This window comes from Carcharhinus amblyrhynchos, chromosome 4 (genome assembly GCF_965287045.1).
Source record: "Carcharhinus amblyrhynchos chromosome 4, sCarAmb.v2.hapA, whole genome shotgun sequence".
In the NCBI taxonomy this organism is placed as follows: domain Eukaryota; kingdom Metazoa; phylum Chordata; class Chondrichthyes; order Carcharhiniformes; family Carcharhinidae; genus Carcharhinus; species Carcharhinus amblyrhynchos.
The window spans coordinates 91,837,201-91,851,516 of record NC_137327.1 but is presented as its reverse complement, the minus strand read 5'-3'; the positions used below and the strand labels follow the sequence as shown (position 1 = coordinate 91,851,516).

The 14,316-nt window shown below is 40.6% G+C and overlaps 1 protein-coding gene and 1 pseudogene across 4 annotated transcripts in view; both read left to right on the top strand.

Annotated features, from left to right (window-relative positions):
- taf1 (TAF1 RNA polymerase II, TATA box binding protein (TBP)-associated factor) overlaps nucleotides 1-14,316 on the top strand; it is a 152,246-nt gene that overhangs the window by 77,295 nt on the left and 60,635 nt on the right. For all 4 annotated transcript variants that reach the window (XM_080187541.1, XM_080187538.1, XM_080187540.1 and 1 more), the window contains 5 exons: nucleotides 3,138-3,338; nucleotides 3,429-3,570; nucleotides 4,132-4,262; nucleotides 6,520-6,600; nucleotides 7,442-7,591. In XM_080187541.1, the coding sequence (XP_080043667.1) occupies nucleotides 3,138-3,338; nucleotides 3,429-3,570; nucleotides 4,132-4,262; nucleotides 6,520-6,600; nucleotides 7,442-7,591 (705 nt within the window). The remainder of the gene's footprint in view (nucleotides 1-3,137; nucleotides 3,339-3,428; nucleotides 3,571-4,131; nucleotides 4,263-6,519; nucleotides 6,601-7,441; nucleotides 7,592-14,316) is intronic.
- Nucleotides 532-674, top strand: LOC145342728 (U2 spliceosomal RNA; annotated as a pseudogene).

Sequence of the window (14,316 nt, the reverse complement as noted above, 5' to 3'; positions counted from 1 at the left end):
AGCTGAAATGTAACCTAATGACTTCAACCAAGTGCAGCATGTCAATACTACACTTGATCTTAGCCAAAAAGCTGAGAAGGAGGTAGGGAGAGAAATACTGAAGTAGTATTTGAGGTTTAACTGTCCCTTCAGAGCAGCTCCTCCACAAACCATCTTCTGGTCACAGTGACTGTAACTATGCAAATGTTACCTACAACCACCAATCGCTGGTCCGCCGCCCTCACCTGGACAAATCCAACACAGATTGGTCAATGAAAAGATTTCTGTAGATTGATTAAGTTTTAAGGGCCCCAATAAAGCTTTTGAAATCAAGGAAGGGCAATTAATAGATGAACCCTACATGAGAAAGAAGGGTTAATGATGCAAGCAAAATTGAATGGAGTTTTAAATGGTATAATAAATGTTGATATGTACAGTAAAATGATCACCTTGAAGGGGAAATGCTTCAGACGTATTTGGCAAGCTGGCTTTATTTTTTAGCATTATTTTTTTCCGTTCACGACCTGTTCAGGAAACAGGATAAAAATGAAGAATGCTTCTTGGCCCTTTGGCTAAGATCAAGTGTAGTATCGACATGCTGTACTTGGTTGAAGTCATTAGGTTACATTTCAGCTTCATTTGAAGCAATATTTTAAAGTGGCATCTCGGCCTTTTGGCTAAGATGCAAATAAGATCAAGCCTTGGAGGGGGAGCTACACTTACTCCAATCAGCTTGGATTGTGTAGATCAAGCCCAAGACTGGTGGTGTGAGCCCTGCCTTGTCAGCTTGGATCGGGAATGTCCCAACTTGTTGGGACTCTGAATTAGATTTAATTTGATTGAATTGGATTGGAATAAAGATTTTAAAAAAAGATTCTATTTTATTTTAATTGTATTCTCTTTATTGCATCTAAGTGTTTCCTCATCTGTTCACCCTCCATTTACAAATGAATAGGATACCAGGTGGGCAATAATGAAAAACTATTTCTCCATTTCTTGCTTTCTGTAGCCATGTGAATAATCTGATGTCCCCAGGCTTTTGGTTTTACATATGGCCTAGCTCTGGAGGACATCTCTGCTCTGCTTTATTAATGCCCTAATCTAGATTTAATATCACAACAAAGCAGGCATTGCTAATAACTCAGCGCTCTCTCAGTTCTGCAGTCATGTCCATCTCAATTAAGGACTTAAGCCTGAGGTAGGGCTTGAAGGCAGAACATTTTTACTTTGATTTAGAAGCAAGAGTATGCTATGAGTTAAGGTTGAAATAGAGGAATGATGTTTGAGTGAAGAATTGTCGAAGTACTGAGAATTTATCTTGTAGGTACCAGGGCATCTACTGAATCAAACTGTTGCTGATTGACTACCATTCCTCCACTAAAGTCTTTTGCAAAAATCAGCTTCCTCCTGAACCATATTCTATTGACAAGGATCTTACAAAATCCGATTATTAAAAAAGAGAGGGATAATCCAGGAAATTATAGGCCGGTCAGTCTTACCATGGTGGGAGACAAGTTACTAGAAAGAATTCTGAGGGGCAGAATATATCTTGGATAGACGCAGATTAATCGGGGATAGTCAGCATAGATTTGTTAAGGGAAGATCATGTTTGACAAAATTTATTAAAGTTTTGATACATAACCTGGAATGTTGATAAGGGTAGTGTATGAGGAAGAAGTTCGCAGAAGACAGAAAAATTGGTAAGAAGGTCAATGGTGATAAATAACATTATCTTTGAATGCCCGTATTTCCACTGCAATTTAACCCAGCAAAGTGAGGTAATGCATTTGGGGAGGCCTGACAAGGCAAAGGATTACACTATGAATGATAGGACCCTGGAAAGTACTGATGATTAAGAAAGCATATGGGATACTTTTATTACAGTGAGAAGTCTCACAACACCAGGTTAGGGTCCAACCAGTATAATAAACTGGTTGGAATCTTACCTGGTGTTGCGAGACTTCTTACTGTGTTTACCCCAGTCCAATACTGGCATCTCTACATCATACTTTTATTAGCCAAGGCACAGAATACAAGAGCAGGGAAACCATGCTGGAATTCTAAAGATCACTGGTTAGGGTAAAAAATGGAGTTGAGGAGAAACTTTTTCACCTAGAGAGTGGTGGGAGTCGAACTCTCCCTGAAGGGGTGGTTGACTCAGAAACTCCTATAACATTTAAGTAGAATGTAGATATTCATTTCCAATGCCATAACCTCCACGGCTATGGGACAACTGCTGAAAAATGGGATTCATGTAGTCATGTGTTTGTTGTCTGGTGTGGACACAATTGACCAAATGGCCTCATTCTGTACTCTAAACATCTATGAATCCAATGCAGGAGTGGTAATTGATTCAGGAAGTAAAGGAGTTCAGTAACTTCATTGCAGTGTTATATAAGCCCTACTTGTGATTAAGAAATAAACTTTACTTTTAAAGGAGTTGCGTTCAATAAAATATCTGAGGAATGAAGCTGGGTGAGACAAACAGCAGAGGTGCACTTTAATGCCTTGGAAGATGGGGGAACTGAAAAGAACAGCCTGAGGGCTCATGGAGCAACATGCCAGCCTCAGCCAGTGGAGTTTAATCCAGAAACTAGTGGAACTAAACCTCAGAAGTAACCTCAAGTAAAAGAGGATTATTTTTTGATGAGAGGCAAAGATCCCTGCATCGCCCAGTTTTAGAACAGAAACTGTGCAGCAGAAAAATCTCTAGTATTCCAACAGAATTCTTGCAGCAGAGGAACCCAGAAGTTCAGATGAAACCAGAGTCTCTTCGATGAAAGCAGAATCCAGGTGAATGCCTGAACAGGGTGTGGATAGTAAATGTGATCTGCAGTCAAATTTCAATCCATCATTGTTGCCAAGTTGCTTGACAGCAAAAGGTTTTTGTAAAATCTCAAACTTGGCATCACGACTAACTTAACTTGGTCCTCATTTTGATCTTGGTGGTATCCAGCACTTTGGGTCTTTTTATTTGGGCTTCTCATGTTACAAAAGTCTCACTTGCTAAATAAATGTCATTCAATTTCAGAACTGCATTCTGCCTTGACCAGTAAGTCAGTAAATTTGAATGAATGACAGTTAGAACAAACTGAACTCTCTCAAGTGTAAGTCAAGAATTGAAGACCTTTAATTAAGGAGTTCTTTTTCATTATTAGGCATTTGAAAACAACCTTTTTCGCTGTCCAATATACCTACACAAGATGCCAGAAACTGATCTGCTGATTATCCGAACTCGCCAGGGATATCATATTCGAGAATTGGTTGATATTTTTGTTGTAGGCCAACAGTGCCCACTCTATGAGGTGCCTGGTCCAAACTCAAAACGTGCAAACACTCATGTGCGAGACTTTCTTCAGGTACGTTTATTATATATAGTTGAGTTAAATGTAAATTTGCGCCCTTTATAGGGTTTGATGTGTATATAATAATTAATTATTTTTCTGAAGGTATTTATTTATCGCCTTTTCTGGAAAAGTAAGGATCGCCCACGCCGAATCCGCATGGAGGACATAAAGAAGGCATTTCCCTCCCACTCTGAGAGTAGCATCAGGAAACGGTTAAAACTGTGTGCCGATTTCAAACGAACAGGTACAAGGTCTTGAGTGTCCACACATTGGCAGGACTGCGATAAATGGATGCACTAAACATCCATTTGTTTAATTGCAGTGCTGTTGGTATTATTGCAGTAATGCAAGGCAGGCTGTTGTGATGCTGCAGTAATAAAAAAACCTTTGTCATATTAGTTTAATAATGATGGAAACACAATCACCTGAAAGTTCCCTCCAAGCCACACACCATTCTGACCTCGAACTATATCACAGTGCTTCCACTGTTGCTGAATCAAAATCCTGGTTCTCCTTTTCCGAACAGCACTTTGAGTAACCTACATCATCTGAATGCAAAGGTTCAAGGCAGCAGCTTATCACCACCTTCTCAAAGGCAATTAGAAATGATCAACAAATGCTGACCTTGCCAGTGAAGCCCATATCCTTTGACATATAAACAAAAAACCTTTTGCTTTTTAAACAGTGACTTTTGTGTTAGGTGTAACTTTTGTGGTATAAGACTCTGCTGTTGTGTCACCACGAAAACATGAAATGTCCACTTGTTTATGCATGCTAATTATATTTCTTTCTCCTGTTTCTAAAGGAATGGATTCAAACTGGTGGGTGCTGAAACCAGACTTCCGATTACCCACAGAGGAAGAGATTCGAGCCATGGTTTCTCCAGAGCAGTGCTGTGCATATTACAGTATGTTAGCAGCAGAGCAACGTTTAAAGGTGAAGTGGAACATCGTATTCTTGATAAAATCCACTGACTTGTGCCTTTAAAATTACAGCATTAACCAGATTGCATTGAAAGTTCCCATAGTATTAAGAATACAGTGATCATTGCTTTCTGCACAGTTTGCAGAATAAGCTTTAAAAATAGCATTCCAATGCAGATTGAACAGTGCTTTGTATATAACTTACACTGATTTGTCTAAAAGTCCATTTGTATAGTGAATTAAGTTTACTCTGATTTAGTCCACTTAACATTACGCTGAAATTAATATTTAATAGGAATATCTGAGTCATACTGTTCTGCATTTAAATTTATTAGAACCTTGCTTCTAGTATATTTCCAGTTACTATGTTGAATATCTACAGTGGAGTCTCCAGTTATATTTTGGAAACATTAATTGTAATTCAAGGAGCAATTTCTGTGAGGATTGCATTTTAAAAAGCTTTTGAGTTTGGCGATAGGGGTGGTTTTCTGGATTGATGGAAAACTGGTCCTTCAGTTTTTAATCTTTGATCTTGGGATTAATGCTTAAATTTAACTATTTGAATTGAATCCACTGAACGCTAAGCATTGCACGATAAAATGTAATTCAAGTAATTCTGACGAGCTGGCTATGACAATCCTCTGCTGTACTTGTGAGTGTTTGATGAGGTTATGTCAGTCCAGAAATCTATGAATCAGCCAGGGTTTTGTCCTTGCAATGGTTAAAATTAGCGAGGCAGTTTAGTTCATTTGGCCAAAATCTTTTTCTAGCCCTAGATCCAGCATTTGTACCTGTCATCTCCCAAGACTGTCTAACAGGAAAGCTCTTTTCATTCCAAGGTTTTTTTGATTATATTCACTTTCAAGAGATGTGGGCATTGCTGGAAAGGTCAGCATTTATTGTCCATTCCTAATTGCCCTTGAAAAGGTGGCGGTAAGCCACTGCCTTGAACCTTTGCATTCCATATCAAGTAGGTATACCCAGGTATATTCCTGTTAGGAAGGGAGATTCCGAATTTTGATCCAGCAACAATGAAGACACTGTTATAGTTGGCTTGGAGGGGAACTTGCAGGTGATGGTGTTCCCATGCATCTACTGCCTTTGTCCATCTAGGTGTAGAGGTTGGGTCAGTAGGTACTGTTGAAGGAACTTTAATTAATTCTGCAGTGTATCTTGCATATGGTGCACACTGCTGCATTGTTTATTGGCGGTTGAGGAGTGAATGTTTTGGCTGGTGGATGGGTGTTGGTCGAGAAGTCTGCTTCGTCATAGATGCTGTCAAATTTTTTGAGTGTTGTAAGAGCTGCAATTTTCCAGGCAAGTGGAGAGCTTCCTTCATTCTCCTGACTTGTGTCTTGTTGGTGGCAGACAAGCTTTTTGGAGTCAGGAGAATGTACCACCAGAATGTTGTTGATCGGAGATTCAGTAATGGTTATACCATTAAATGTCAAGGAGAGTTTGTTAAATTCTCTCCCGTTAGAGATGCTTATTGCCTGGCACTACTTATTTAATAGATCCATTGCTTACAGCTGTTCAAAGTCGGCATGTTTGATTTGTACTGCAGACTACATAAGGAAGATTGTTACAACGTTTCTGTTAAAAAAAATTTGAAAAGTGCCAAAAAAGAGCCTTGTACCTACTTACCCCATTGATGGTTGTGCACTATTTGCTATGATCCAAACGGACAGACGATTCTGACAACTTTACAAAGTACAAAATGCTACACATAATTGATTCTAATTTCAGGATGAACAAAGAAAATTACATTACAGGAACAGGCCCTTCAGCCCTCCGAGCCTGCACCGACTATGCTGCCCAACTTAACTACAACCTTTTACCCTTCCCTTGGACCGTATCCCTCTATTCCCATCCTATTCATGTATTTGTCAAGGCGCCCCTTAAAAGCCACTACAGTATCTGTTTCTACTACCTCCCTCAGCAGCGAGTTCCTGGACTCACCACCTTCTGTGTAAAAAAAAAACTGCCTCATACATCTCCTTTAAACCTTGACCCTTGTACCTTAAACCTGTGCCGCACCTGTGAGGTGGGAATTAATTTTAGAAATGCTTATGATTATGTAATAAATTAATTTCAGTTAGCTGTATTAGCCAGATCACCCCGAGAAAGCACTTTGCTTCAATGAAAGGATTCAAGGTGTTGTTACTTCTAGCATAAATTTATGTTTAAAAATAACCATTACTGCAAAGCTCATTGTCGTTAGGAGTTGATTCTTTAAACAGTGCAAAACAATTTATGTTCACTATTTTCAGGATGCTGGATATGGTGAAAAATCATTCTTTGCACCTGAGGAGGAGAATGAAGAAGAATTTCAGATGAAGATTGATGATGAGGTAACATTTAGCTTTACTCCTTAGTAAAAATCCCAGATCATGCTCTAATAATGTCAGTGTATATGAGAACAACAGGAGCAGTAGGCTTTATGATTCCTCGAGCCTAGTCTGCAGTCAGTAAGATCTTGGTTTCAATCCTACTTTGCTGCTTGTTCCTTATAACCCTTGACTCCCCTCACAGTTAAAGAATTGGCCTTTCTCAGCCTTTAATATATTTAGTGACTCACTTTCCACAGGTCTCTGGGCTAAAGCATTCCAAAGATTCATCACACTGAGAGAAGAAATTCCTCCTCAGCTCTATCTTAAGTGGGCATTCCCTTATTCTCAAACTATATATGTTGAAAAGCTGGTTTAATTTCTCGAGTTTAAAGCACTTTTTTCCGCTGTTAGCCCCTTGATTCAGTTTTTATTGTGCTTTCACTTCAGTAGATTTACATTCATATTATATATAATATGATTTTGCTTTCAAAAATCAGAAGAGAATGTTTTAATGCCTGCTGCACCCATGTCCAGCAACATGAGACAACAGTAAATTCAATTTTGTAACCAAAATCCCCCAGGGTAATTTGAAGAACATCTAGCTGCATATACAACACAAGAATAATGTGTTAATCCAATTATTAATTTATCTTGTTCTGTCCTTTATATGGGAAACTATTTGCATGTCTATAAATAAGATTAGCAACAAGTGTGAAAACAATTCTCGGACATTGAATTTAACGTTCTAGGTAAAACTGGAAAATCATAGATTGCTGTTCATGTTAGAAGGGTGTGTTTTTGTTAGCCAAGAGGTGGTTATCACTAGGCACTTGACCAAGTGAATGTTCTATCCACTTCTTAGGTCAGAACAGCACCCTGGAATACCACACGAGCATTCATAGCTGCAATGAAGGGTAAATGTCTACTAGAAGTTACTGGAGTTGCTGATCCTACTGGTTGTGGTGAAGGGTTTTCCTATGTCAAGGTTCCCAACAAGCCTCAGCAGCAAAAGGTAATCCATTAGAGTCTAAATGGTTGGTTACTTTGTATTTTTGATGTCTGTTCGCAGCATTGGAAATCATCAACTGTTAATTATATAGCCCAAGTCTTCAGATTGATAACCAGCATAAATCATTTATCTGAATAAATAATGCTTGTCTCCTCACTCATAGACTTCACTCAGGTACCAAAATAAATCTGCAGTTAAGACACATACAGTCCAGTCTTTGTGCTAGTTCAGAATATTGTTTGTAGTTGTGCCCTGAGGAATTCCTCAGTGTTGTATCTAACATCCAATCATCTTAAGCCACTTTTGCTGATGACTGCGCAATGTTTAGCAATATTCATGACTTCTCAAATACTGAAGCAGTCTATGTCCATGTGCAGCAAGACCTAGACAACATTCAGGCTTGGGCTGATAAATTGCAAGTAACATTCATGCATACGAACATGCAAATTAGGAGCAGGGATAGGTAACTTGGACTCTGGAGTCTGCTCCGCCATTCAATTAAATCATAACTGATCTCATTGTGGCCTCAACTCCACATTCCCACCCACTCCGATAACCTTGACTCTTCCTGTTAGTCAAGAATGTATCTATTTCTGCCTTGAAGATATTCAATGACCTTGCCTCCACTGCTGTCTGGTAAAGAAAGTTCCATAGACAACTATGAAAGGACAAAAATCTCATCTCTGTATTGAATGGGAGACTCCTTATTTTTAATCTGTGTCCCTAGCTCTAGAGCTAAGAGTGCTGGACTATTCAAAGGATCATCCTCTGCCATTTCTGCCAACTCCAGCATGATGCCACCACCATACACATCTTCCCCTCAATTCCCCTGTCAGCATTCCACAGGGACCATTCTCTCTGGGATACTCTGGTTCACTCTATCACACCCAATGTCTCACCTCCTGCCCACGGCATCTTCCCATGCAATCAAAGAAGGTGCAACACCTGCCCCTTTACCACCTCCTTGTTCACTATTCAAGGGCCCAAACACTTCAGGTGAAGCAGCGCTTCACATGCACCTCCTTTAATCTGGTTTGTTGCATTTGCTGCTCCCAATCCAGTCACCTATACATCGGAGAGACCAAACACAGATTGGGTGACCGATTTACAGAAGACTTTTGACAAGCAGGACCTTCCTGTTGCTTGCCATTTCCACATACCATCCTGTTGTCATGTCCATATGTCCATCCTTGGCCTGTTGCATTGTTCCAATGAAGCCCAGATCTTCTGCTTAGCCACTTAAAGCCTTCCGAACTTAACATTGAGTTCAACAACTTTAACTCTCAGAGAACTCTTCACAGCACGAACTCGCTTTTCTACCTTCGCTCCATTTCCATTTTTTTCATTTCATTTTATTATTTTTATTTTTAAAATTTTAATTTCATCCATGATTTCATTTGTCCACTTTTTAAAAAAAATTTCGCTTTCCATCTTGTCTCCCCACCACCCCTCCCCCTGTAAATGCCCCCCCCCCCCGACCCCAGGGCCATCTGTTAAATGTCTCAGGTTGTCCTTCGACATCTGCTTACCTTTTGTCCTGCCATTTACATATTCTGACCTCTTAATGGCTGCTATCAGTACTCTTCCTAGCCATGATCATCACCATTTCATCCCCTTTATACTTTGGTCTATGACATTTTTCTCCATTATCAACCCCCTCGCCCTAATAGTATAAATCTCATCCTATTTTCTTTGTCTTCAGTTCTGAAAGGGTCATCCAGACTCAATGTCCCTTCTGTCTCCACAGATGGTGCAGACCTGCTGAGATGTTCTAGCATTTTCTGTTTTTGTTTCAGATTCCAGTATCCGCAGTAATTTGTTTTTATTTTTCTCCGAGTTCTAGTCTCTTCTGCAAGGAGAAACATCCTTTAAGCATCCGCCCTATCAAGTCCCCTCAGAATCTCTTATGTTTCAACAAGATCACTTCTCATTCTTTTAAACTCCAGTTTATACAGTCGCAATCTGTTCAGCCTTTCCCCATAACATTATCCCCCTATGCTTGATTTTGGTTGAGTCAAGTTTCTTTGAACGGCTTTGAACACATTTGTATCCTTCGTTAAATAAGGGGGCCAAAACTGTACACAGTCCTCCAGTTATGGTCTTGTCAATGGCCTATACTTTACCAAAATATTCCTAGTTTTATATTCCATTTCTCTTGCAATAAATGACAACATTCAATTTGCCTTCTAATCACTTGGTGTAACAGCATACTAACTTTAAGAGAGAGGTACCAGGATAAACACAGTAAAAAGTCTGACAACACAGCATGCTCTGTCTTAGGCCAGAACTCTCCATTCACCTGAAGAAGAGGGAAACCTCGAAAGCTAGTGAGTTTACTATTAAATAAATCGGTTGGACTTAAACCTGGTATTGTCAGAATTTTTACTGTGTTTACCCCAGTCCAACACCGGCATACCCACATCATGGGTACCAGGATACCCAGATCGCTGTGTACCTCAGAGTTTTATAGACACACTCCACTTAAACAATATGTTATATTTCTATTCTTCTTGCCAAAGTGGATAATTTCACATTTTTTCCACACAGTGCTTGCTGATCTTTTTGCCCACTTATTTAAGCTTTCTGTATCCCTTTACAGATTATCTACATCCTTTTCACAACTTACTTTTCCACCTGTATTTGTATCATTAGTAAATTCAGCAATCATGCATTTGGTGCCATTTTCCAGTTCATATAAATTATAAAAGCTTGAGGCCCCAGCACCGAACCCTACGATACACCACTCATCACATCTTGCCAACTGGTAAATGATCCATTTATGCCTACTACTTGTTTCCCATTGTCTAACTCATCCTCTACCCTTGCTAACATATTACTCCCGACACCATGAGCTCTTATTTACGTAGTAATCTTTGATATGGCTTCTGAAAATCTAAGTGCAGCACATCGACAGGCTCCCCTTTTTCCATGTTGCTTGTTCCTTGGAACTATAGAATCCCTACAGTGCGCAGGAGGCCGCGACACATCGAGTCTGCACACTGTCTCTGAAAGAACATTTTATCCACTCCTGTATCCTATCCCTGTAATCCTCTGTATCTACCATGACTAATCCACCTAATCTACACACCTTTGAACTGTGGGAGGAAATTGTAGCACCCACAGGAAACCTACTCAGACATGGGGAAACGTGCAGACTCCACACAAATAGACGTCCTCAAAGAACTCCAGTAAATTAGTCACTGATTTTCCTTTCATATATCAATGTTGGCTGTGCCTGACCTGATCGAATTGAATGCCCTGCGCTAACCTTCTTAATAATAGATTCCAGCATTTTTCCTGACAGATGTTAAGCTAACGGGCCTGTAGCTTCTACTTTCTGCTTTCCTCCTATTTGTACCACATGCTTTTCAAGCAATGACCACCTCGAACAAGATAAAATATAACCATCTCCCTTTGACATTCAATGACATCGCCATCACCAAATCCCCCATTATCAACATCTTGGGCCTAATCAGAAATTGAATTGGGTGAGCCATACAATTGCTGTTGCTATAAGAGCAGGTCAGAGGCTGGGAATTCTGCAGAGAATAACTTATCTCCTAACTCCCCAAAGTCTGTCTACAATGCAAAGTCAAGAGTGTGATCTCCACTGACTGGATGAGTGCAGTTCAATAGCACTCACGAAATTTGACACCAGGCAGGATGTCTGTTAGACTGGCACCCCATCACTACCTCTAACATTCAGTCCTACATAACTGATATACAGTAGCAGCAATGTATATCATCTACAACATGCACTGCAGCAACTCACCAAGGCTCCTTCCAAACCAATGATTCCACCTAGAAGGACAAGGGCAGCAGATGCATAGGAACCCCATGACTTGCAAGTTGCCTTCCAAGGTGCATACTATCTTGACTTGAAACTATAACCATCTAATCCTTCGCTGTCACTATATCAAAATCGTGGAATGTCCTTCCTTAACAGTATTGTCAGTATATTTACACCACTTGGACTGCAGCAGTTCAAAATGGAGGCTCAGCACTGCCTTCTTAAAAGCACTTGGGGATAGTCAGTAAATGCTAGCCTTTCCAGTGACACCCACGTTCCAAAAATGAATAAATTGGCCATAGTTGGCAATAATCAGCATCAGTATATTTAGTTACACAAATTGAGCTGAGTGCTTGTAGCTGGAAGTGGGAACCATCGACATTGTCTGTACCCAAGCGTGCACATGAAGCTTTTGATCTGTGACGTGGCGGTCGACTAGGTTTAAATGAAGCATGGTTAGTGATTTACTACTCTTGGTACCATCGCAGCAACAGAGACTCATGTGGTATTCCCCATTTCATACCAAGGCATCCCATTGATTGTTAGTGACCCTAAAAGAGGTCATACTGCAGATGTTGAAGATCTGAAATAAAACAAAGCGAAAAGCTCAGCGGGTCTAATGGCATCTGTGGAGAGAAATCAACTTTTTGAGTCTAATATGACTTATTTGGAGGGAAGAAGAGGAGTCATGTTGGACTCAAACTCATAACTCTGTGCTGATGCTGCCAGACCTGCTGGCAGGAATTTTCTGGCTGTTCTTGCTGGGGATCTCCTGGCCCTACTAATAGAGAACCTCTGCTGCTGGTTTCTCAGTGGTGGGGAGTGCATAGAGCATGAACTGGCCACTGCTGTAAAGGTGGGGAAAATCCCACCCATTGTGTTTTCCAGCTCTTTGACTTTCTTCCAAAAACAGTCACCTTGTGGATGAGATTATATAGGACTTGCTTTGTGTTCTGACACTTGGTAGAATGGACTGCTAACCTCCAAAGAATTTGAGAAACAATGCACGTGTCTTCAGCTGACATCTGTTTGGAACGTAAGCTGCCTTGGATAAAAGCCATCAGTGATGCTAATACATCAAACAATGTGGACAAACAAGCCGAATGCATGGCAAGTTTTGCATTCCTGCTAGAAGCTGTGCAGCTACCTCAGTGGACATTAGAATAGTGACAAGATCTAATTATTTGATCCGACCAAAAGCACTAACCATTTTATCTATTTTAGTTGCTGTTGGAGCTGCTGATACCTTTTTCGATTTTTAAGTTTGGGACTGTCACCAACAGAAATGTGCTGCTAATTTTGTAAAAAATTCCCTTGGAATTTTATAAATCTTTCTGAGAAATGAATGTCACCCTTTTCATCCATTGCTGTCCCCACAAATTGATTTCTTCTTCTGAATTCCCTATTGAATTTCTTGGAGACTATCTTATATTGACGGTCCCTGGTAATGCTCTTCCCCGCAAAAGGAAACATTTGCTCTATTTCCCACTCTAAGTTTATTTATTAGGGTCACAAATAGGCTTACATTAACACTGCGATGAAGTCACTATGATAATTCCCCTATTCGCCACACTCCAGCACCTGTTTAGGTACACTGAGGGAGAATTTAGCATGGCCAGTGCACCTAACCAGCATGTCTTTCAGACGTGGGAGGAAGCTGGAGCACCCAGAGGAAATCCACACAGGCACGGGGAGAACGTGCAGCCTCTGCACAGACTGACCTGAGCTGGGAATCGAAACCGGGTCCCTGGCGCTGTGAAACAGCAATGCTAACCACTGTGCCGCCCCAACCTTTCATAATTTTAAAGTTCTTTATTCGGTCTTTTCAAGAGAAAAGTGAAAAGGCCTGTTTGTCCTTTCCTGGGAGTCACCCTGTCAAACCTTTTAACGCCCTCTTTAGTATACCTATTTTATTTTAATAACATGACCACGAGAACTGTGCACAGTGCTCTATATATGGTCTAGCCAAGTTTCAATACAATTTTAACATAATCTCCCTTCCTCTAGAAGTTAAACCCAGTGCTTGATTTGCACTGATCATATAACATTCCCCTGAGGCGTCAGTCTTGATAATGGTGGGGCTTGAATCTTTGACTTTCTGACTCGGAGGTAAACATGCCATTAACTGAGCCACAGTAATAGCTACTCTGAAAATTGCTGGTTAGTTGTAAGGGGGGGTGGCTTGCTCTGTCCCTGAATGTGATTTCACTCCCACACCATCGGGATGGAATCACTGAGGTCTTTCTGATATTCTCTGACTGTCATTTTGCCAGGAGATTTGCAGAAACCAGAGTGAAATGGCGTGTAGTGGCAAAGTGAGAGGAAGAGACCCTAAGGAAATTAATCCCTGGAACATTTTTTAAAAAGTTTATAGTTTATTTATTAGTGTCACACGTAGGCTTACATTAACACTGCAGTGAAGTTAGAACATAGAACAGTACAGCACGCTACAGGCCCTCCAGCCCTCAGTGTTGTGCCGAGCTTTGTCCAAACCCAAGATCAAGCTATTCCACTCCCTATCATTCTGGTGTGCTCCATGTGCCTATCCAATAACTGCTTGAAAGTTCCTAAAGTGTCCGACTCCACTATGACAGCAGGCAGTGTATTCCACACCCCAATCACTCTGAGTGAAGAATCTACCTCGGATATCCCTCCTATATTTCCCACCATGAACCTTATTGTTATGCCCCCTAGTAACAGCTACATCCACCCAAGGAAATAGTCTCTGCACGTCCACTCTATCTATCTATTCGCCTCATCATCTTATAAACCTCTATTAAGTCGTCTCTCACCCTCCTTCACTCTAAGCCCATGCTCCCTCAACCTTTCCTCATAAGACCTACCCTCCAAACCAGGCAGCATCCTGGTAAATCTCCTCTGCACTCTCTCCAATGCTTCCATATCCTCCTTATAGTGAGGTGACCAGAACTGAACACAA